The sequence below is a fragment of the Hypanus sabinus genome, chromosome 21 (assembly GCF_030144855.1).
Source record: "Hypanus sabinus isolate sHypSab1 chromosome 21, sHypSab1.hap1, whole genome shotgun sequence".
In the NCBI taxonomy this organism is placed as follows: Eukaryota; Metazoa; Chordata; class Chondrichthyes; order Myliobatiformes; family Dasyatidae; genus Hypanus; species Hypanus sabinus.
The window spans coordinates 741,637-765,246 of record NC_082726.1 but is presented as its reverse complement, the minus strand read 5'-3'; the positions used below and the strand labels follow the sequence as shown (position 1 = coordinate 765,246).

The following is a 23,610-nucleotide window of genomic DNA, read 5'->3' as shown; positions in this document are numbered from 1 at the left end:
AAATATAAAGCTGTCAAGTCCCAGGGTTTGTTGGGGGCTGGGTGATCTTGAGACAGGAAGTGAGTGCTTGGCTGCAGTGGGTCTGCTTTAATGAGGAACTTGGCAACTATGAATTGTGCATCCAATCTCTCCCCAAGCTAGTTTTCCTATCTAAGCTAACCAGTCTTTTGCAAGCATCAAAATAGTCTATTCTATTTCCCCTCGTAGGGCAAAACACTATCCCACTATGCACACTGGTCCCTTGATCCTCCTCCTCAAGAGAAACCCGAGCCTCTCCTGTACAAAGCTCAATCAAATTGTCAACTGACAGCTTTTATAAAACTGATTCCCACGCTATCTTGACTATACCTCTTCCCATCTTTCTCCTGTAAAAATGGTATTCCCTTTCCATATACCTATCCAATGTTACCTTAAATGACAAAACTGAACTGGCCTCTACTACTTCTACAGGAAGCTCATTCCACACAGCTATCACTCTCTGAGTAAAGAAATACCCCCTCGTGTTTCCCTTAAACTTCTGCCCCCAACTCTCAAATCATGTCCTCTCGTTTGAATCTCCCCTACTCTCAATGGAAACAGCCCATTCACGTCAACTCTATCTATCCCTCTCAAAATTTTAAATACCTCGATTAAATCCCCCCTCAACCTTCTACGCTCCAATGAATAGAGACCTAACTTGTTCAACCTTCCCTCACCTACCTGGCTTCACCAATCACCTTCCAGCTAGTGCTCCTTCCCTTCCTCCCACTTTGGTATTATACCCCTTCCTTCCAGTCCTGATGAAGAATCTCAGCCTGAAACATCGATTGTTTATCTATTTCCATGTATGCTGCCTGACCAGCTGAATTCCTTCAGCATTTTGTTTATTGAGATACAGTGCAGAATATGCCCTTCTGAACCTTTGAGCCATGCAGCCCAGAAGTCCCCTGATTTAATCTGAGTTTAATCATGGGACAATTTACAATGACCAGTTAACCTAGCACTAGTACGTCTTTGGACTGTGGGAGGAAACCAGAGCACCCAGGGGAAACTCTCACATTCCACGGGGAGAATGTACAAACTGCTTACAGACAGCAGTGGGAATTGAACCCATGTCATCTGTACTATAAAGTGTTGTGATAACCACTGCACTACTGTGTCACTCTTGTGTGCAGGAGGTGTAGCTAGGATAATAGAACCTTTTTTTCATGGTGGGGCTATTAAATGAATGTAAAGTTCATCATGGATGTGATGGACTGAATGGCCTATATCTGTGCTGTGCAACTCTCTGTAGACCTGAGTGCAGTTGAGCTGCTGGAGCTAGGACATCCCAGTTAAAAGCTCTCTGTGAATCCTTTTGTCAGGAGGCAGTGGAAGAATTGAAGAGCCTTCTGGACCAGGACATCTTCTGTCCTGAGAGACGTGGCTGCTGGTGGGATCGACTGACTCTGAATCTCCTGCAACACCTCAAGCAGACTGACCAGGTAACACTGATTAAAACAGCATCACTTGTCATTGGATAGGAGGAAGTGGGAACATCCCATCACTGGTTATGCTATGTGAACCCAGCTCTCCCTGGGTAGAGGAAGACTGATGGGAGCTGACTGAAGCTCTGTTCACCTGTTCCCTTGCGTTGTTCTTTGTTGTGATTTGGCTGCAGGCAATCCATTATCTGCGGGAAGGTCTGGCTGACACATGTGTACACACGGGATATCGGCTGGCTCTGCAGCAGCGAGCGCTGCGGATACGTGACTCTCCAGGCTTCAGAAAATGGCACCACCTTCTTCAGGACTTGCCCGTGATGGATATGGAACAAGTACCACATGTGAGTAGTGTGAGAGCAGGAGCTGGAACATCTGACCAAGCAGTACTCTGTCATAATCTCTCCAATTCCTTTAAATCCTTAAAGTGCCATTCCCAGAATGGGTCAGTGGAAGTGACAGAGTGATACATTCCTTCCATTTAACGCTATTGGTAATTTAGTGACTTTTGATTCAACGACTACAAAAGCCTTCCTTGCTACTTAACTGTGGCTCCTTGCCAAAGCCTCAAGTTCCCACTCCTACTCTAGTCCCGTCACACAATGGCTGGTCTGCTTTGACCCTGCTTTACTTTTATTTGCTCCTGCTAATGAATCACAAATTGATTGGTCTGCTGCTAATGCACCAATCCCAAACTCTTTTCCACACATCTCTCTCTCTCTCTCTTCAAATCAATTGGTCCGCTGCTAATTGATGGATTTGTAACTAAGTTTGTGAATGATATAAAGATAGGTGGGGCGGCAAGTAGTGTTGAGGAAGTAGGGTGTCTGACAGACCATAGAAGTTAGGAGCTGAATTAGGCCATTTGGCCCATCGAGTCTTCTCTGCCATTTCTTCATTGCTGATTCATTTTCCTTCAACACCATTCTCCTGGTTTCTCTCTGTAACCTTTCATGCCTTGACTAATTAAGAACTTTTCAAACAACACACACAAAATGTTGGTGGAACACAGCAGGCCAGGCAGCATCTATAGGGAGAAGCGCTGTCGATGTTTTGGGCCGAGACCCTTCGTCAGGACTAACCGAAAGGAAAGAGAGTAAGAGATTTGAAAGTCAACCACGGTCTTAAATATGACTTGGTCCCATAGCTGCCTGTGGCAACAAATTCCAGAGATACACCCTCCTCTGGTGAAAGAAATTCCTCCTCATCTCCATTCTAAATGGACCCCTCTATTCTGAGGCCATGCCCTCTGGTCCGAGACTCCTCCACTACAGGAAACATTCTCTACATACCCACTCCATCTAGAGCTTTCAACATATATCCATATAACAATTACAGCACGGAAACAGGCCATCTCGGCCATTCTAGTCCGTGCTGAATGCTTACTCTCACCTCGTGTCACCTACCTGCACTCAGCCCATAACCCTCCATTCCTTTCCTGTCCATATACCTATCCAATTTTTTTTTAAATGACAAAATCGAACCTGCCTCTACCACTTCTACTGGAAGCTTGTTCCACACAGCTACCACTCTCTGAGTAAAGAAGTTACCCCTAAACTTTTGCCCCTTAACTCTCAACTCATGTCCTCCTGTTTGAATCTCCCCTACTCTCAATGGAAAAAGCCTATCCACGTCAACTCTATCTATCCCCCTCATAATTTTAAATACCTCTATCAAGACCCCCCTCAACTTTCTTTGCTCCAAAGAATAAAGACCTAACTTGTTCAACCTTTCTCTGTAATTTAGGTGCTGAAACCCAGGTATCATTCTAGTAAATCCCCTCTGTACTCTCTCTATTTTGTTGACATCTTTCCTATAATTTGGTGACCAGAACTGTACACAATACTCCAAATTCGGCCTTACCAATGCCTTGTATAATTTTAACATTACATCCCAACTCCTATACTCAATTTATAAAGGCCAGCATACCAAAAGCTTTCTTCACCACCCTATCCACATGAGATTCCACCTTCAGGGAACTATGCACCATTATTCCTAGATCACTCTGTTCCACTGCAATCCTCAGTGCCCTACCATTTATCATGTATGTCCTATTTGGATTATTCCTACCAAAATGTAGCACCTCACACTTATCAGCATTAAACTCCATCTGCCATCGTTCAGCCCACTCTAAGTGGCCTAAATCTCTGCAAGCTTTGAAAACCTACTTCATTATCCACAGTGCCACCTATCTTAGTATCATTTGCATGCTTACTAATCCAATTTACCACCCCATCATCCAGATCATTAATGTATATGACAAACAACATTGGACCCAGTACAGATCCCTGAGGCACACCACTAGTCATCGGCCCCCAACCTGACAAACAGTTATCCACCACTACTGTCTGGCATCTCCCATCCAGCCACTGTTGAATCCATTTCACTACTTCGATATTAATACCTAACGATTGAACATTCCTAACTAACCTTCCGTGTGGACCCTTGTCAAAGGCCTTACTGAAGTCCATATAGACACCATTGCTTCACCCTCATCAACTCCCCTAGTAATCTCTTCAAAAAAAATTCAATAAGATTTGTCAAACATGACTTTCCATGCACAAATCCATGTTGACTGCTCCTAATCAGACGCTGTCTATCCAGATAATTATATATACCATCTTTAAGAATACTTTCCATTAGTATACCCACCACTGACGTCAAACTTATAGGTCTATAATTGCTAGGTTTACTCTTAGTACCCTTTTTAAACAATGGAACGACATGAGCAATACGCCAATCCTCTGGCACCATCCCCTTCTCTAATGACATTTGAAATATTTCTGACAGAGCCCCTGCTATTTCTACACTAACTTTCCTCAAGGTCCTAGGGAATATCCTGTCAGGACCCGGAGATTTATCCACTTTTCTTTAAAAGCGCAGGTACTTCCTTTTCTGTAATCATCATAGTTTCTATAACAACCCTACTTGTTTCTCTTACCTTACACAATTCAATATCCTTCTCCTTAGTGAATACCGAAGAAAAGAAATTGTTCAAAATCTCCCCCCATCTCTTTTGGCTCCACACATAGCTGATTCAATAAGGGACCAATTTTATCCCTCACTATCCTTTTGCTATTAATATAACTGTAAAAGCACTTTGGATTTATTTTCACCTTACTTGCTAAAACAACCTCATATCTTAGCTTTTCTAATTTCTTTCTTCAGATTCTTCTTACATTCTTTAAATTCCTCGAGCACCTCATTTACTCCATGCTCCCTATATTTATTGTAGATTTCTCTCTTTTTCCAAACCAAGTTTCCAATATCCCTTGAAAACCATGGCTCTCTCAAACTTTTAACCTTTCAACCTATTAGGAACATAAAGATTCTGCACCTTCAAAATTTCACCTTTAAATGACCTCCATTTCTCTGTTACATCCTTCCCATAAAACAAATTGTCCTAATCCACTCCTAAATTCTTAAGCATCTCCTCAAAGTTAGCCTTTCTCCAATCAAAAATCTCAAACCTGGGTCCAGTCCTATCATTCACCATAATTATATTGAAAATAATGGTATTGTAATCACTGGACCCAAAGTGCTCCCCAACACATACCTTCATCACCTGACCTATCTCATTCCGTAACAGGAGATCCAACACTGCCCCTTCTGTAGTCGGTACCTCTATGTATTGCTGCAAAAAACTATCCTGCACACATTTTACAAACTCCAAACCATCCAGCCCTTTTACAGAATGGGCTTCCCAGTTTGTGTAGAAAATTAAAATCTTCCATAATCACAACCTTGTGCTTACTACAAATATCTGCTATCTCCTTACAAATTTGCTGATCCAATTCTCGCTCCCCATTAGGTTGTCTATAATACACCCCTATAAGTGTTACTACACCTTTCCCATTCCTCAATTCCCCCCTAAATAGTCTCCCTAGATGAGCCTTTTAATCTATCCTGCCAAAACACCGCTGTAATATTTTCTTGGACAAGCAATGCAACACTTCCCCATCTTGCCCCTCCAATTCTATCACACCTGAAGCAACAAAATTCAGGAATATTTAGATGGCAATCACACCCCTCCTGCAACCCTGTTTCAGTAATAGCTACAACATCATATTTCCAGGTATCAATCCATGCTCTAAGCTCATCCACCTTTCTTACAAAGCTCCTAGCATTAAAATAGATGCATTTAAGAAACTCTCCACCTCTTCCTCTGTTTATTCCTAATGGTGCAAACAACTTTATTATCTTTTTCTTCCTTCTCCCCTACATCTTTGGTCTGATCGCTCTCCTTCTCTATCACCTGTTTATCCTCCTTCACACACTGTCTACTAGCTTTCTCTATTTGTGAACTGACCTCTACTCCTTTAGTCTCTTCAAATTGATTCCCACCCCCCCCAACCATTCTAGTTTAAAGTCTCCCCAGTAACCTTAGCAGATCTCCCCACCAGGATATTGGTCCCCCTAGGAATCAAGTGTAACCCGTCCTTTTTGTACAGGTCAAGCCTGCCCCAAAAGAAGTCCCAATGATCCAGAAACTTGAATCCCTGCTCCAATCCCTCAGCCACGCATTTATCCTCCACCTCATTCCATTCCTCTCCACCTTTATCCTCCACCTCACTGTCACGTCGCACAGGCAGTAATCCCGAGATTACTACCTTTTCGGTCCTTCTTCTTAACTTCCTTCCTAACTCCCTATAGTCTCCTTTCAGGACCTCTTCCCTTTTCCTACTTATGTCATTGGTACTTATATGTATCACGACCTCGGGCTCCTCACCTTCCTACTTCAGGATATCTTGGGACACGATCAGAAACATCCCAGACCCTGGCACCAGGGAGGCAAACTACCATCCGGGTCTCCTGATTTCGTCCTCAGAATCGCCTATCTGACCCCCTAACTATCGAGTCCCCTATTACTACTGCCTTCCTCTTCCTTTCCCTACCCTTCTGAGATACAGGGGCAGACTCTGTGCTGGAGGCACGGCCACTGTTGCTTCCCCCAGGTAGGCTGTCCCCCCCAACAGTACTCAAACAGGAGTACTTATTGTCAAGGGGTATAGCCACTGGGGTACTCTCTAGTACCTGACTCTTCCCCTTCCCCCTCCTAACCGTGACTCACCTGTCTGCCTCCCATGGCCCTGGTGTGACCACCTGCCTGTAACTCCTCACTCTGCCTGACCAGGTGAAGGTCATCGAGCTGCAGTTCCCTAACACAGTCCCTTAGGAGCTGCAGCTCGGTGTAGCTGGTGCAGATGTGGACATCTGGGAGTCTGGGAGACTCCAGGGCCTCCCACGTCCGACACCAAGAACAACAAGCTGCCCTCACACTCATACTTCCCCCTTCCCTCAAATAACAGGAAGAACTGAAACCTAAACCTACCTTGCCTCGCCCGCTTCTGTCTAAGCCCATTGAGCCAAAGCCCTTAGAGTCCAGCAAAGTATTTTACTGTTTTGCTCTTTCCAGGTGATGATAAAGGGACGGACTTGCCCAGGGATGGGTAACGCCATGTTTCTGCTGGAGGAGCAAGCTGATTCCACAATCATCTGTTCTGTGGAGGCAGTCTCACTGGCCTACTATCGACAGCAGGGCTTTGATCAAGGTAATGTCCACAGAAACCCTTATTAGCTTTTATTGTTAGTGAAATTTCTACATAGTCTACAGTGATTTGTTGCTCTGTTTGTACAGGGATCCATGGTGAAGGAGCTACATTTTTAACACTATTTGGACTTCTCTTCTGGGAAATCATCTTCCTGCCTGGAATCCCTGATGTTTTCCGTAGTCCGTTCCAGGTACTTGGCTGAAGTGTGTTATTTTGGGCTGGACATTGAATATTTGTGTGTGAAGTTGGTGTAGCAGGAAAGGGAATAGAGTAATTCATTCAAACTGAACACGTGTGTCAGGTGTAGACAACTGGGCTCAAGCAAATCCCTTGAGTACAAATGATAGGAGTACATTTGTGTGTCAAATCAAGGTCTTGCCTTGCTACTGGCACCATGTAGCCCAGTACTACCTGTCTCGGGTCAGGTTAGCGACTCAACTGGCACACTGCCTGGTGCACTTTGGTTAACCAGGGAGGAGGATGTGTAGGCACCCAGCAGGATTAAAAACAAAACCTGTCAAAAGGCGGATGAACTCCTTGTGAGCCAACAGCCACCTCCTGTCTGTGTGAGGAGTGGCACGTCAGTCTCTCGTTTTGCGCCTTGTAAGGCATTTGTGCCCAACACTGGTCCCCTAGGCCTGACTCGACGTAGTAGTAGTGGAGTAGAAAACGGGTGCAAAAACAGTAGCTTTGGCTGATAGGATAAAAGAAGTTGTGGGAAGCTTGGGGAGGAATTGACAGTGTTTTAATTTCCATAATCTTTAGCCACAGGTGAGGTTTGAGAAAACTCAGAGCATGGCGAAAGGAGAAGGTGGGAACTACAGGCTAGTGAGCCTGACGTCAGTGGTGAGAAAGTTGCATAAAGAATTCTGAAGGACAGGGTCTACCAGCATTAGGAGAGCAAAAAGACTAATGAAGAGTGGCCAATGCCTTGTGTGTGGAGAATATGATTATCACAAAGTTGACTGTTTTTCTGAAGTGGTAATGAAGAATGTCGAGAGCAGGATGGAAGATATTGTCTGCATTGTCTGCTTTTGACAATTCCCATTTGGGAGGCTGTTCCAGAAGGTGAGATCACATGGAGTCAGGGTGAGCCAGTCAGTTGCATACAAAATTGGTTTGGTGGAAGGAGAAGATGGTGGGGGGGCTACTCGGACCGAAGGGGTAGGTGGGTGGGGGAGGGGGGGCTACTCGGACTGAAGGGGTAGGTGGGGAGGGGGGGCCACTGAGACTGAAGACTGTGACCAGTGACATACCACATGGATTGACACCAGGTTTCCCTGTTGTTTGTCACCTATGTTAACAGTATGGATAGCAGTGTTGTTAATAGGGTTAATAAGTTAATGAGTAACAGCAAAATTGGTAGTATAGTAGACAGTGAAGAAGATTATCTAAGATTAAAACAGATTTTTGGATGAACTGGGAAAGCGGGCCAGGTAATGACAGATGGAACTTAACTCGCAATGTGAAGTGTAGATTGGTTAAAGCAGGGAAGGTCTTAAACAATAAAGGTCAGGGTCCTGGAGAGTGTTTTTAAACATAGGAAGCCCATGAATGTTGTTCCCTGAAAATGTCATCACAGATAGACAGGGTGGTGAAGTAGGTGTTTGGCTTGTCTTCCCTGGTCACCTTTGCCAGATCATTAATATATACTGTGAACAGTTGCGGGCCCAGCACCAAGCCTGCAGCATACTGCTTGCCACCGATTGCCAATCAGAGTAACACCCATGTGTCTCAACTCTCTGCTTTTTACCAATCCTTTTTTGAACAGTGGCGTGACATTTGCCGTCTTCCAATCTACCTGCCCAGAGTCCAGAAAGTTTTGTAAACCATCACCAAGTTCACCAAAACCTCGACTGCAACTTCTGCCATTTCTTTCAGTACCCTAAGAGGCATTCCATTAGGACCAGGGGACTTGTCTATCTTCAGGCCCACAAGTTTGCTCAGCACTACCTGTTTACTAATAGTGATTGTATCGAGGTCCTCGCCTCCTGTCGCATCCATAACATCTTTCTTTGGCATGTTACCATGAAGATCTACACAAAATGGTCATTCAAAGCCTTGGCTATTTTCTCATTACTCAATATCAATTCTCTCTTTTTGTCCTCCAAGGGACCTATATTCACTTTAGCCACCCTTTTCTGCTTTATGTAATTATAAAAACTATTACTATCCATTTTTATATTTTGTGCTAGCTTATTTTCATAATCTAGCTTCCCTTTTTTGCTTGCTTAGTGGCACTGTTGCTTTTTAAAGTTTTCCCAATCTTCCATTTTCCCACTACTCTTGGCAACTATGCCTTTTTATTTCCTCAGTTATCCAAGGCTAGCTCTCCCTACCCTTACTGTCCTTGCTGTTAACTGGAATATATTTTTGTTGAGCACTGTAAAAAATCTCTTTGAAAGTCTTCCACTGTTCCTTAACTGTCTCACTATATAGCCTGTGTTCCCAGTCTACACAGCGAAATCCTCCATCACATTGTAGTCTCCATTGTTTAGGCATAATACACTAGTTTTTGACAGACTATTGCATCCTCCATTTGAATGAGAAATTCAATCATACAAGAGGATCTCTAATGACAAGATCACTAATTTTACCTGTCTCATTGCACAGGAGCAGATCTAAGATAGCACATTCCTTTGTAGTTTCAGTAACATGCTGGTCAAGAAAGCCATCTGTGAAGTCCTCCTCAAGACTGCCTTGACCACCATGATTCACCCACGCATTAGGGCAAGTTAAAGTCCCCCATGGTAACTGCTGTTCCATTTTTACATGTCTCAGATATTTCTCTGTTTATTGCCTGTGCTAATGTAATCAGTAAAAATGTAATTCAGTGGCCGATAAACAACTCCTATGTGATTTTTTTCCCCCCCTTTACTATTCCTAATCACTACCCAAATTAATTCAACATTCTGCTCCTTAGTCCTGATCTCATCTTCAATTAAGAGTATTACCCCCACCTCCCTTATCTTCCAGCCTATCCTTCCGTATTACCTGATATCCTTGGATATTCCCAATGCTGTCCACCCTGCAACCACGTCTCTGTACTGGGCACTAAATCATACCTCTTTGTACTGATTTGAGCCACAAGTACACTGACTTTGTTTTGAATACTGCAGTCATTTGAGTAAAGTGCCGTTACACTCGTGCTTCTAAAAATCTTGTGATCATCTACTCTTTTGCATTTGACTTTTCTTCACTCCACTCTTACTTTTCTTTTTTTTATCTTTTGCTTTTTCTTTATCCACACATTTCTTTTTTACTTTATCCATACTTCTCCAATTTGTTGATCCCATGCCCCTACTATTTAGTTTAAAGCCCTATGCACAGCCCTAGTTATGTGATTCGCTAGGATCCAGGCCCCTTCACAGTTCAGGTGGAGCCCGTCCCATTGATACAGTCCCTCCTTCCCCAATACTGGTGCCAATTTCCCATGAATTTAAACCCACTTTCAACTGGATATTTCCCTTTCCACTGCAAATTCCTCTACAGGTCAGATAAGGTGTCCTGAATCTAGGCACCAGGCAGGCAACACAACCTTCGGGATGCTCTATCCTTATGACCGAGATCTCTGTGTATTCCCCTGAATATACTATCCCTAGTTTCTCTTCTTTCCCACCTCTTGAATGGCTTCCTGAACAACAGTGCCACAGATAGGTTGCTCATCCTTCCTACAGCCTCCAATCTCATCCACACAGGGAGCAAGAATCTCAGACCTTCGGACAAGCTCAAGGGCTGAGGCTCCTCCAGCACTGTCTGTTGGATCCCACTACCCACCTCACTTGCAGTTATACCCTCTTGTCTCTGACCACAGACTGAATTTGAGGCTGCTCATCTACCTCCTGAAACAGAGAGTCCAGGTAACTCTCCCCTCCCTGAGGTGCCACAGTGTTTGAAGCTCAGATTCTAGGACACCAACTTTGAGCCCAAGTTCCTCGAGTAGCCAACATTTGCTCCTGCTAGTGAATTACAAATTGATTGGTCTGCCGCTAATGCACCAATCCCTGTGAAATGCTTCATTTTAAACTCTTCTCCCTGACGTGTGTAAAGCTCTCTCTCTCTCTTCAAATCAATTGGTCTGTCACTAATGTAACTGTTCTGTGCTCTATTACATGTAACCATGGTTGTGACTCAGACCTGTCCTCTGGATCTGTACACAGACTATTTCTATCGGCAACGGAAGGAACCTATTGAATTGAGGCTCAGCTTCCTGCAAGATGCCTCCACGGAGACCCTGCACACACTCATCGCTGATGTGTGGAACAGTCACAAAGATACAGCTAATGCATTAGTTAACTGGGAAATCTTCAGTTCTCTTCAGCAGGCCCAGGTACACTGGCTGAACCCTAGGGTACATATGGTTCAGAGTGATCCTCATCAACACTGCACTCTCATTAGACAGTCATAAAGAGTTGAAAGGTTTGATTATACAAGTCAGTAAGTAGAAGGAAGCTGTTGTCATTAGCAGATAACTTGAGGAGCAATGGACCCAAATTTAAAATTTTGCCCAAAAGATCCAGGCGGAGTGCAGGCAGGAAGTGGGTTTTTTTTTGCATGTGCATTGCAATCTGGGTCTCAACATGCATGAGGCAGTTTCTGTACTAACAGCCAGCAAGGACTCTGGGCTAAATGGTCTCTTGAGCAGAGTAACGTTTGCTCCTGTACCCCAAAGCTATAGACAGATAGATGAAAGTTCCCTTAGCCAATGGAACTATCAGAATTACAATAGTGGGGCTGTATGACAGACTGGAAATACTCAACATGTGATCATGAACTGCCTTGTTTGTGGGGATGTTTCAGAGCCTCGTGAGCTGCCTGGGTGGTCTGTTCCTGAGTGGCATTTGTAAGATTCTGGCTGTGGACCTGAGGCACTGCCGTGGGGGTCTTCCTGATCTGGTGGTTTGGAACAGCCAGAGCCTCCGATACAAGGTGAGTTGTGGGAGAGGGAGGCCAGCACACCAAGGCACCTTTGCATGATGTCAAGATCTTGCCTGAAGTTAGTTCTTTCCTTTTACTTTCTCTTTGGCTCCCAGCTGGCAGAAGTGAAGGGACCGACAGACCGCCTCTCCCACAAGCAGATCGTCTGGCTGGACTGGTTGCGGAAACTCGGGGCTGAAGTTGAAGTCTGCCATGTTAGTGCTGTTGGAGCACGTGCAAAACAGCTCAGCTGAACTTTCTGTAAGTGTGATTTTTTTGTCACCACACTTCAACAGATATCTGATGAACATTTGAAAAAGCTTCCAGGGCTTTTCAAGCTGATGTACAGGAAACTGCCTTGTAAAGTGAGGTCCAAGTATCAGATTGGTTCAGCTGCTTGGAGCTGTACTTTCTGTGAATGTTACTCCACAGTTGCAGTGAGGGACAGGCTGCCTGAGACAGCTCAGTGCTTGAGTGAGGATTTGGTTCCTACAAGCTCCACTGCAGCCTGGAGGAGATGGTCCACTTTCTGATCAATGAATGGAAACCTACAGCTTTACAAAATGCTTTGAGGTGGAAACAGAATTTGTTCTGATTACCAACCAGGTTAGTCCCATTCATGCAGTACGTTCATTCAGTTGGCTGTAGTACTCATTAAAACGTGTAAATGTTTAAATAAAAATTAACAGCAGTTCCATAACCTAAAGGCTTGTATGGCTCAATTCTGTTGATCTTTTGTAAAAGAAAATCTAGAATATTACTAGATCCTCCTATACATACTTGCCTTCACCATGTAGAAACTGCAAGGGTCAAAAGACCAATAGGAGTTATATACAGACCTCCGAAGGCAGTAGACGTGTGCTACGAACTACAATGTGAGATAGAAAAAGTATGTTTAAAAAAAAAAGCATTGTTACAAGTTGTGGGGAAGGAGAGTCGTAAGACCAGAGGAGACGGCCTCAGAATATAGGAACATACATAGAGGAACTGGGATGAGGAGTGAATCTGTGGAATTCTTTGACACAGGCAGCTGTGGAGGGAAGTCTTTATGTACAGTATATTTAAGGCAGAGGTTGATGAATTCTTGATTGGTTAGGCTTGAAGGAATAGGGGAGGAGGGAGAGATTGGGACTGAGAAGGAAAATTGGATCAGATATGGTGGAGTAAACTCAATGGGTCAAATGGCTAATTCTGCTTCTTTATCTTACGGGCTTATGGTCTTATAAAAGTTGTCCCGCATGCTTTTAAATCTTTTCTCTCTCACTCTACACCTGCATGCTCAGAATATTGCCAGGGAATTCTAAGAAGATAGGGTTGACCTCTTGAAACTCCATAGAAATCGAGTGATAGATGGGAATGGCAGAAGTGCCAACATTAAGTATCACATCCTAGACTTGGCAATTCCTCACCTGCTGAGAATGCTGGAAGCGGTCAGTCCCAGCTGTCCACGGGCAGCTCAGCCTGTCCTTAAGCCCCAATTGTTGATATCCTGTGTGCAGTCATACCCTTTTGCAGTTTTGTTTGGGACCCTTTCTGAAGGCCACTGTATTACGCATTCTGGGATATAGATGGTAGATAATGTGATTTAATTAAAAATGTAGACTCAGGGCTCCCACTGTTCGGTAGTATTCACTGTCCAATAGGAAGTAAATGGACTCCATGAAGATATTTACACCAATATACAGGATTTATTGCTTCACATAAAGCACTGGCTGAAGTGTGGAAAGACTTTGTGATAGATACAATGCAACACAGCCAAAATACCCTCAGTCACAGAAACACCTGCCAAATGTGGATTAAATAAAGCAGGCCTTGAGAATAAATAGCAGAATAGAGAAATGCAAATAAAGACTGACAGTCTACTAGGAATATTTCATTTACTAGTCTGTACGAGAGTTAACGTGCCTAAACTGCAGCAGATCAGTAACGCTTCTGTCTAGGTATGTGCACAGCTCCCAGGTTTTTTGCATCTGAGCTTCTGAAAATGGTCATTTATGAATAATGTCCATAAGACTCGAGCTAAGGGGTATGAAACACTGCAAAAACTCATCAAAGCAAGTGGATTTTAATGAACATTTTGCAGAAACTCTATCACATTTTCTATTCAAATATTGCTGGTAGTTGTTGTTGATTTTAATTCTGGCTGAGGGCAATGTGGACCCTCACACTGAGTTTTCCAGACTAGATCTAGCTGGAGATTTTATCACAGGAGCTGATGCAGGAGGAGGATATAAATGCTTCATGTATCTTAAATGGTATATCCTCTTGTGTAACATAATAACACTGAGCAAATGGCTGTAAATAAATTACTGTAAGGAGATTTATCAGAAGCTGCAAGTGATTTAATTTAAAAGCAGACTACAGTGTTGTGGAAGAAATTAAACTAAATTTAAAACTAACAAAACCAGTTCCTTCCAGTAGTGAAGACTGATCAGAGTTAAACACAATTTTTGGTGGTTTTGCTGTTTGGCAGAATGGCCAGGCCCAAATTCTCCACTACACTCTGCAGATGCTGCTTGTCCAGTATTTTCCTCTTTTTTTAAATGTTCAGAATCTACTTCAAGGTTGTTTCTGGAGATGTGAAGAATGTTATTGTACTGAGAGAGAATCTGGCAGTGGATTAATCTTCCACACCAGTTCACTGGATTTAATTCAGCCACAGCTTCTCAAGAGGATGTGGAGGATTATAAAAGGACTACAGCAGTTATCAGAGCATGTCTTAACAAGGGTTAAAAGGCAGTAACCCAGGGAGAGTCAATATACCAGGGGCTGGTAATTAGTAAGGATAAAGTGCAAATTCTATTAAAGAGCAGCATTTGAAAGACAGGTTAATGTTTGGGGCTGGAGTCTGACCGACCTGCATTTAATAAGCAAGAGATTTCCCAACTCGCCGCTTTCCTTTCTCCTGATCTCAGCAGCCTTTAGTACCCAATCCTGCTGCACTTATGGTAAAACCTAAGGAGTTCAGTGCCTACTTGTGCGATTTCAGCTAGCTAGCATATGTTCAATAGGAATCTGGAATCTAGGATTCATACATTTACTGGAGACATACAGAGCCAACAGCTCACTGCTATACAATGAGCTTCCGGATCCTTCCTCACAGTTGGTTCACCCTCAACCCCACAAATTTCCCATGTTGATTCAATGAAGATAACTGAGACTGCTGTTAATCATAAATGGGTCGATGCACTCTGCTAGGAATGAACAGATACCCAAAATGCTGGTGGAACTCAACAGGCCAGGCAGCATCTGTAGGAAGAAGCACTGTAGACATTTCAGGCCGAGACCCTTTGCAGGACTAACTGAAAGAAAAGATAGTAAGAGATTTGAAAGTAGGAGGGGGAGGGGAGATCTGAAATGATAGGAGATAGGAGGGGGTGGGGTGAAGCTAAGAGCTGGAAAAGTGATTGGCAAAAGGGCTACAGAGCTGGAGAAAGGAAAGGATCATGGGACGGGAGGCCTAGGGAGAAAGAGAGGGGGAGGGGAGCACCAGAGGGAGATGGAGAACAGGCAAAGACTGATGGGCAGAGAGAAGAAAAAGGAGGGGGGAAAATAAATAAATCAGGGATGGGGCAAGGAGGAGAGGAGGGGCATTAACAGAAGTTAGAGAAATCAATGTTCATGCCATTCATGCTGGAGGCTACCCAGATGGAATATAAGGTGTTGTTCCTCCAACCTGAGTGTGGCTTCATCTTGATAGTTGAGGAGGACATGGATAATCAAACCAGAATGGGAATGGGACGTGGAATTAAAATGTGTGGCCACTGGGAGATCCTGCGTTCTCTGGCGGACAGAGCATAGGTGTTCAGCGAAATGGTCTCCCAGTCTGTGTCGAGTCTCACCAATATATAAAAGGTCACACCGGACGCAGTATACCACACCAGCCAACTCACAGGTGAAGTGTTGCCTCACCTGGAAAGACTGGGGCCCCAAATGGTGGTGAGGAAGGAAGTGTAAGTGCAGGTGTAGCACTTGTTTCACTTACAAGGATAAGTGCCAGGAGAGAGATTGGTGGGAAGGGATGGGGGGGGGATGAATGGACAAGGGAGTTGTGTAGGGAGCGATCCTTGCAGAAAGCAGAAGGGGGGGGGGGAGGGTGAGACCCTCTTAGCTTAACCCCACCCCCTTCTACTTTCAAATCTCTATCTTTTCTTTCATTTAGTCCTGAAGAAGGGTCTTGGCCCGAAACGTCGACAGTGCTTCTTCCTATAGATGCTGCTTGGCCTGCTGAGTTCCACCAGCATTTTGTGTGTGTGGCTTGAATTTCCAGCATCTGCAGATTTCCTCATATGAACAGATACTATCCATTTTGTGGAACAGCAGCTGGATTATTCTCAACACAGAAGGGCTAGCCTGAGCTTGCTGCTTTAATGAGACTGCTTTAAAAGCTAGTTTAGATACCATTTCCCTATGTAAGTTCTAAAGTTCAGCCACTCAAACAGGAATTCTTTTAGTAGTCAGTTCAAGAGTTGCATTGCCTTCCCAATCACACTGCTACAATGCAACATGGAAAAAATTACATCAAACATTGTCACAAGTGTGTTTACAATAGTCAGAATTTCAAAAGTCAGGCACTTAAAGTTTCAAGAGTTAAGCTTCAAATGTGAGGATAGTCTGTACTTCTAGGCACTGTACCCAGGGAGAATTGATACCTCTATGGACTGTACCCCCCGAGAGAGGTGGTACATCAGAGACTGTACCCTGGGCAGAATCAGTACACCAGGGGCTGTACATTGTGGAGAATTGGTTTATCAGGGTCAGTACCTGGGGATGGTGTTACGTCAGAGTGCATAGGGTCATGGGAACAATCCTGGAGTGCTTAAGCTCTGGTGTTAAATGTTCAAAGTTCTGTATTTCAGGTGTCATTCGTTAACTGTGAACGTCCCAGTACGCACTGTGCTGTTTGATGAGCTGCTGTGAGAAGTAAAACTTTGAGAGGCACTGCTGGCTAAAATAACGTCGAGGTGAATGTTCCTTGAAGGTCTATAACTCCAGAAAGTCTATGTCTCTGGACTATGGTGATCAGACAATTTTGACAGAACAGTACTCAAATTCAACCTGATTAGAAATTCTCTTTTTCAATATACAGCAATAATTTTTACAGGAATAGCATTTTTTAAAATTTATGTAAACTGTACAGGCACATGTGGCCACTAGGGAGAGGATATTAGTGCTGCAAAATGCTTTGTATTTCAGGCACCCAGTGAGTTTACAAATAGTGCAAGATTTCTTTTGTTGAGAAACTTATTCTAGCCAGGCAGACTTTGAATTTGTTTAGGCTGGGCCCCAGATTTAAACCTTGTGCTCAAACCACTATCACCCAACTAAAAGGAGGCAGGTTATGTTTACAATTGTGCTCAGAGGTTACTTCAGCAGATTTTTTAACACCCGAGAGACATCCTATCTTTACAGTAAGTGGTTCCTCCCTCATTCCTTTCCTCTGTGCAAATATTTAAGATAATTATTTTCATAGGTCCTCAGTTTCAGTTTGATTAGATTTAGCTTCTGACCTTTGGTGTCAAATGTCCATCACCCTGGGACAGTCAGTCTTCATTGGCCAGAGTTTCTGTAGAAGGCCACATTTTGGCACCAGTTAGCAGGAATTTGCTCAGTGGTGTTCCCAGAATGCTGCGTCGACATAGATTCCCAATGGGAGAGAAGGGAAAGGATGAGGAGAAATAGTCTGGCATCCCTGGTGTTTCAGTGAAATCCTCTGCCCGGAAGTACATCCTGCATTTGTCCTGTGGGGAGTCTGAGAGCAGGGGGTCACTGCTGTACTGTCGAAGGCGTTGCTGGAGTGTTTCAATGTCGTTAGCCAGTACTGCTATCTGGTGAAATGCACTGATGAAGCCTCCATTGGAGATCTGAGCCTCAGGAATCCAGCGGAGGTAACACTGCCTCCACAACTGGGTATGTGGGCTGCTGAGGTACGGCAAGAGCAGTCCATGCAGGTCCAAGGGCTTTGAGAGCCAGTCCCTGAAGTAGCGTTCCATGTGTCGATCATGGCTCTCATTCAGCTCTGCCAAGTCAAGACTTGGTCTTTGTATCGTTGAGTTCTTGCGTGGGAAGAAATCAGGCTGGTCACTCAGTCGCCCATTCTTCACGGTGTACACAGAGTAGATGGAGGACGAAGAACTTTTCTGATAAGAATTAAACATAAAATAAAAAGTTACTCATCTGCATTCCTGCAGAGAACAGTGGAGAGGATGGTAATTCCCCTCCCGATCTCACTCATTCCTCCTGCCTCCTTCCCCATGTATCCCCACCTATAGTCTGCAGACTGAATCCACTCACTGCTCTCACCAACTATCTCCGGAACCCACAGCGGTGGTGAACCTATGGCATGCGTGCCCAAGGTACCACATACAAAAATTTTGTCGGCACACAACACGCAGTGATGCCCCTTGATTTTTTTTAAACCCCACCCATAATAAAAAGCTATGTAATGATTATCTCTCCTGCCAAAGAAGCTGTAGATTACTATTTTTACATTTCGAGAGTGTTGAGATATTTTCGCTGGAAATGTCCCATGCTGGTTTGGCGCCAGCTAGACTTGATATTGGATGATACATTTTGAAATCCTCATAGACACATCAGTAGTTGGACAGTAAACTGTTATAACAAAAATACTATTTAGGAATCATGTTACTTTATCAATTCTCTTTTTAAAAGATTAATAATAATTTTTGAACAAGTTTTCTAAAATGCTTAATTGATTTCTGTTTCTGTTATACTTTTATTAATAGTAATCCAATTAATATAATTAACCAACAGTGCTCATCTTTTTTCCTTAAAAAAGGCCATAATTGTTACTAATTCATTAATCAACTATCATCTCTGTTCAAAATCACAATTTTTTTTTAGAAGATTAATGCCAATTTGGGCACACAAAGAGGTTCACCACTACTTGCCTAGGATACACTTGGTCAGACCTTGGGGATTTTTTAACCTTAATATGCCTCTTTTACAATGGGGCTAGTTCTGTGAACCGTCTGGTATGTTCCAAAACATTCAGTTCCCCTTTAGTTCCTCAGCTTCCATAATTTCCACAATAAATACAGACTAGAAATATTTCTTTTACAGCTTGCCATCTCCTATTCCTCCTGACAGCCACATTGGGAACCTATTCATTCCCTAGTTACTCTTTTACTCATAATAAAACAAGAATCTCCTTTACCTGATCTGCCAAAGCCAACTCCAATCTTCTTTTTGCCTTCCTAGTATCTCTCATAAGTGTACTCCTATACCTCTTAACCTAGATCAAGCAAATTGCTTGATATGCTTATGTAAATTTGAAATATGCCTTCTTTTCTTGACCTGACCCTCCATACCCCACCTCAACCAATGTTCCTAATCTTGTCAGCTTTGCCCTTCACTTTAGAGGAACCAGTAATTTCATCACAAAGCACCTGAGCTCTTGGAGTGTCTTGAATGTTTTAATTATTTATGTTTTAATAGCCTTTAGTTGGTCAACCACCCCTTGTCAGGAGAGATACTCAAAACAACATTAACAGTGAGGCACACAGGGCAGGAACTACAAGCTTGGTCAAAGAGGAAGGTTTCAAGAAGTGTCTACAAGAAAGAGAAGCCAAGGAGTTTAGGGAGGGAATCACTGTGGAGCTGGGTACTAAGAGCCTGTCCATAGTGGTGGCAAAGGACTGTAAAGCTGAAAGGGTCACAGAGGCAGGAGCACATGGGATTTGGAAACCAAATCAGTCATTAAGCAAAAGTAAGTGTTCATCAGTAATTCCAGGGATTACAGATGAAGAAGTAAGAGCAGACTTCTGAGCGACATTCAGAAGGTTGAGCACACATGCAAATAACAAAAACTCAGACACAGATTTAGGCATCAGACGAACAGAACGTAGTAACACCGGGAATGGAGGTACAGCCATTGTCTTTAAGTTGTCTTTGAGGTCTAAGTGATACCAAAAATAAGTATATATGTTGGTCTAAACAGCTGATCAACCACATTGAACAAAAAGAAATCCTCCCCAGGATGTATGGAGGAGCATCCAGAGCTGAGAAGTGATCTCTCAGAAACCACATAAGAAGGCAGGTATAAGCTTCCAACAGCTTGCAGGCTCTCTCACCTTGGCTCTTTTGAAGGATTTGATTGTCCCATTCTGCACACAGCTGACACTTTTGCCGATGTACAGAGGGTTGTTGAAGAGAGTCAGATCCTTGGCTGTGAACTGCAGAGACCAATTCCACACAGAAGGAAACTCAAGATTCTTCCCCTCACACTGAAGATTCCCATTTGCAGCAAAATCCTGCCAAGAAAGAAAATAAATTTCACAATTGCTGCACATCCAGCACAATTCAAAATATAAATACTTGATATTCTGACTGAGGCAGTCGTCAAGTTTTCCAGTGAAAGGGGAGGGGCACTTGACCCTACCAGGTAGGTGTTAGAGCTGTCAGTGGGGAGTACAAATGACTGTAATTCTGTGGGGTTCCACACAGTTGCAGCCAGGTGCAGCTGCTTCTCAACTTTCAGACCGAACCTGAGGGAAGGTTCACCTTGACAGTGCAAGAGACAATTAGGAGCAGAAACTTGTGGGTGAAACACCATCTAACAAATAGGAGTCATTTAAAAAGGTTTCAGGGCCAGAATTTTCTGCTATGGGTGAAAAGCAGAAAATGCAAAAGTAGGCAACCTTGAGTGAGCTTGGAGTGGTGGAGGCTGAGAGGTAACTTGATAGAGAATTACAAGGTATTAGAGGCATGGATGGAGTGGACAGCAAAGACTTTTCCCAGGGTGGCAACAGCTAATACGAGGGAGCATAATTTTAAGGTGATTAGGAGAATGTCAGGTAGGCTTTTTACTCAGTGGTGGAACATCCTGCCAGGGGTGGTGGTAGGGGCAGATACATTGGGGCATTTAAGATCCTCTAGGTAGACACAGGAATGATAAAAAAAAATGGAGGGCTATGTAGGTGGTGGGGGTGGGGGGAAGGGTCCTGCCTCTGTGGTGCCTTCAGCTTTACAGTCAGTGGACAGGCTCTCAGTCACCAGCTCCACAGTGATTCCCTCCTCATGTGGGGGTGGGGAGATCAGCCATGATAAAATGGTACAGCAGACTTGATGGGCCAAATAGCCTGAATCGGCTCCTGTCATACTGATCTTAAAGTAGGTTAGGAGCAGAAACTTGTGGGTGAAACACCATCTAACAAATAGGAGTCATTTAAAAAGGTTAAAAAGGTCAGCACAACATCATGGGCCAAATGGCCTGTACTGTGACATAATGTTCTGTGCTCCATCCCCTCATGCCTGTCGGTAGTCACCAGGCCTCTGGAACTGCATCTCAGTCAACATTTCCCAGGAGTACTGTTACCTCAACAACAGTCTGTACCTGAAGGAAAGTTTCACTGGGACATCCAAGATGAAGGGGAGTACCAGGCAAACTCAGTACACTCACCTGGCTCTGCTGCATCCGTTGGTGTTGGCTGTTGAAAAGGAAGGTCCCAAACAGGGGTATCCTCGAACTGTCATATAACACAGTTAGGTAGGTCTCAGTGAACTCAAAGGCAGCTGGGAACTGCTGCAGTAATTGCCACACACAATCCAGGAAGAGCAAGAAGAGTGGACACTGTTGGTACATAAAGAACTCAAACCTTGACACAGTTGCACTGTTAAAGGAGAGCACCAACATTAACCGTCTCACCCCAAACCTCAAAGTGTAGGGAGTGGTGTCGCAACAACACACTGCACTCAATATCAGTAGGACTAAGTGAACTCTAAGAAGGTAAGACAAGGGCACACATGCCAGTCATTGAGGGGGTCAGAAGTGGAAAAGGTGAGCAGCTTTAAGTTCCTGGGCATCAACATCTCTGAGGATCTATCCTGAGCCCACCATATTGATGCAATCACAAAGAAAGCACAACAGCAGCTATATTTCATATGTGAAATATATGAGGAGATCTGGTGTGTCACCAAAGACTAGTAAATTTCTACAGATGTACCATGGAGTGCATTCGGACTGACTGCATCCTCACTTGGTATGAAGGATTGGAAAAAGTTGCAGAGGGTTGAAAACTCAGCCAGCTCCAACATGAGCACTAATCTCCTCAGCATCAAATTCAAAAGGAAATGTTTCAAAAAGGTGGCATCATTAAATCCCTCACCATTCAGGGCATGCCGTTTTCTTATTACAACCTTCAGCAAGGAGGCAAAGGAGCCTGAAGGCCCACAATTATTGTTTTAAGGAATAGTTCTTCCCCTTAGCCAGCAGATTTGTGAATGGTCCATGACGCCTTATTGTTATTTGGTTCTAATTATAAATCCATTTACTTTTGTAGCGATTTTATGTTGTGCACGTCACTGGCCTGCTGCCACAAAACAACCAATTTCACTATATGTTAATAAAACTGATTGAGTCTGAACTAAGGGCAAGTGTTCTTCAATCATTTATAGTTTAATCCAAAAGGAACACAATTTAGGGTCGATGTTTTGAGATTTCCACTAGTGACGAAGTGGGAGGGATTAAAGGGGGCGTAGCATTACTAGTCACAGACTGCAAACTGTGAGGCTTTATAGATAGAACTGAAGTGTAAGAAAGGTGATGGGATTATATTATAGACCACCCCACAATCCACAGGATTTAGAGAAATGACAGATTGTTGCAAGAAACACAAGGTTGTTACAGGAAGTGTTAACTTTCCACGTATTGACTGGGACTCCCATATTTAAAAAGGCTGGATGGGAAAGGGTTTGTCAAATGTGTTGAAGAAAGTTTCCTTAATCAGTGTATAGAAGTGCTAACTAGAAAGAGAGTGATATTCGACCCATCAGGGAATGAGACGGTGGTGGACAGAAGTTTATGTAGAGGCTCCAGCTTGGTTTAAAATGGCACTGACAAAGTTCAGTGGCAAACCAAACTAACTACTTTATTATTCACACCTTTTCTGGTAAACAACCACTGCAATCAATAGCCTGCAACTTCCCTTTCAGTTTGAGCTTCTGAACTGCCTGTACATTCTGGCATTTTTGTGGTGTGAACTGAATTCTCAAAGGTGCAGGATGATTGTGGTGTTTATGGGCTGAATTGGGGTGGCTTAGCCCATACATGAGCCAATGTTCGGCCATTGCTGGAGTGGACTTGGGCAGCAGAGCTGAGGCGAATAAGAGTCAAGGTGGAGCCCGGGCCCAAGAACGAAGAAAGACCTGAGGTTTGATCAGTTTGAGCGCTGTCCTTGGGCTCAAGAGCATATCAAAGCAGCAGGCAACGAGCAACGTTGGAAGATTTAAGCACCAGGCCAGAGTGTCGGGCCAGGATGGGCTTGTTCAGCTCGCTGCTTTGTGAGCTCTGCAACTAATGGGCTCCTGAATCGACTGTGACTGACTTTCGTGAACTTCAGTTCTGAATGCTTACTTTTATTGTTTGCATGATTTGTTTTTTTTCTCTCTCTCCATACATTAAAGTCTGCCCCAAGCCTTATAGGCTCAGCAGGCCGGTACTTATTGAGATTTCCGTGAGACTCCACCCACCCCCCCCCCTCCCCCCGATAAGACACCAGTCTATCGCGAGGTCAACCCCCAGCATTTTGCCGGTACCCATTTTCAGCTGGGTGGACTGGAGCAATGTGTCTTGCTCCAGGACAAGTGCCTTGCTCAAGGACACAACATGCTTTTGCATCTAGTGATCCTAATGCCATTAGTTTCAAGGTATTTATGAAAAG

The 23,610-nt window shown here is 43.8% G+C and overlaps 2 protein-coding genes across 7 annotated transcripts in view; one reads left to right on the top strand and one right to left on the bottom strand.

The window, feature by feature from the left end:
* Positions 1 to 23,610, top strand: part of fan1 (FANCD2 and FANCI associated nuclease 1) — an 80,535-nt gene that overhangs the window by 20,951 nt on the left and 35,974 nt on the right. For 3 of the 6 annotated variants that reach the window (XM_059945834.1, XM_059945833.1, XM_059945830.1), the window contains 7 exons: positions 1,344 to 1,463; positions 1,640 to 1,804; positions 6,877 to 7,012; positions 7,099 to 7,202; positions 11,148 to 11,342; positions 11,813 to 11,941; positions 12,046 to 16,068. In XM_059945834.1, the coding sequence (XP_059801817.1) occupies positions 1,344 to 1,463; positions 1,640 to 1,804; positions 6,877 to 7,012; positions 7,099 to 7,202; positions 11,148 to 11,342; positions 11,813 to 11,941; positions 12,046 to 12,183 (987 nt within the window). In that variant the 3' untranslated portion in view covers positions 12,184 to 16,068. Of the gene's footprint in view, positions 1 to 1,343; positions 1,464 to 1,639; positions 1,805 to 6,876; positions 7,013 to 7,098; positions 7,203 to 11,147; positions 11,343 to 11,812; positions 11,942 to 12,045; positions 16,069 to 16,788; positions 16,904 to 23,610 lie in introns of those variants that run through there. The other 3 variants (XM_059945831.1, XM_059945832.1, XM_059945835.1) reach the window with 3 other exon arrangements.
* The window catches only part of mtmr10 (myotubularin related protein 10), a 66,023-nt gene continuing 57,712 nt past the window's right edge, over positions 15,300 to 23,610 (bottom strand). The window contains exons 12-14 of the mRNA XM_059945836.1: positions 21,351 to 21,521; positions 20,023 to 20,202; positions 15,300 to 18,069 (exon numbers count right to left, since the gene is read on the bottom strand). Coding sequence (XP_059801819.1) covers positions 17,473 to 18,069; positions 20,023 to 20,202; positions 21,351 to 21,521 — 948 coding nt within the window. The 3' untranslated portion in view covers positions 15,300 to 17,472. The remainder of the gene's footprint in view (positions 18,070 to 20,022; positions 20,203 to 21,350; positions 21,522 to 23,610) is intronic.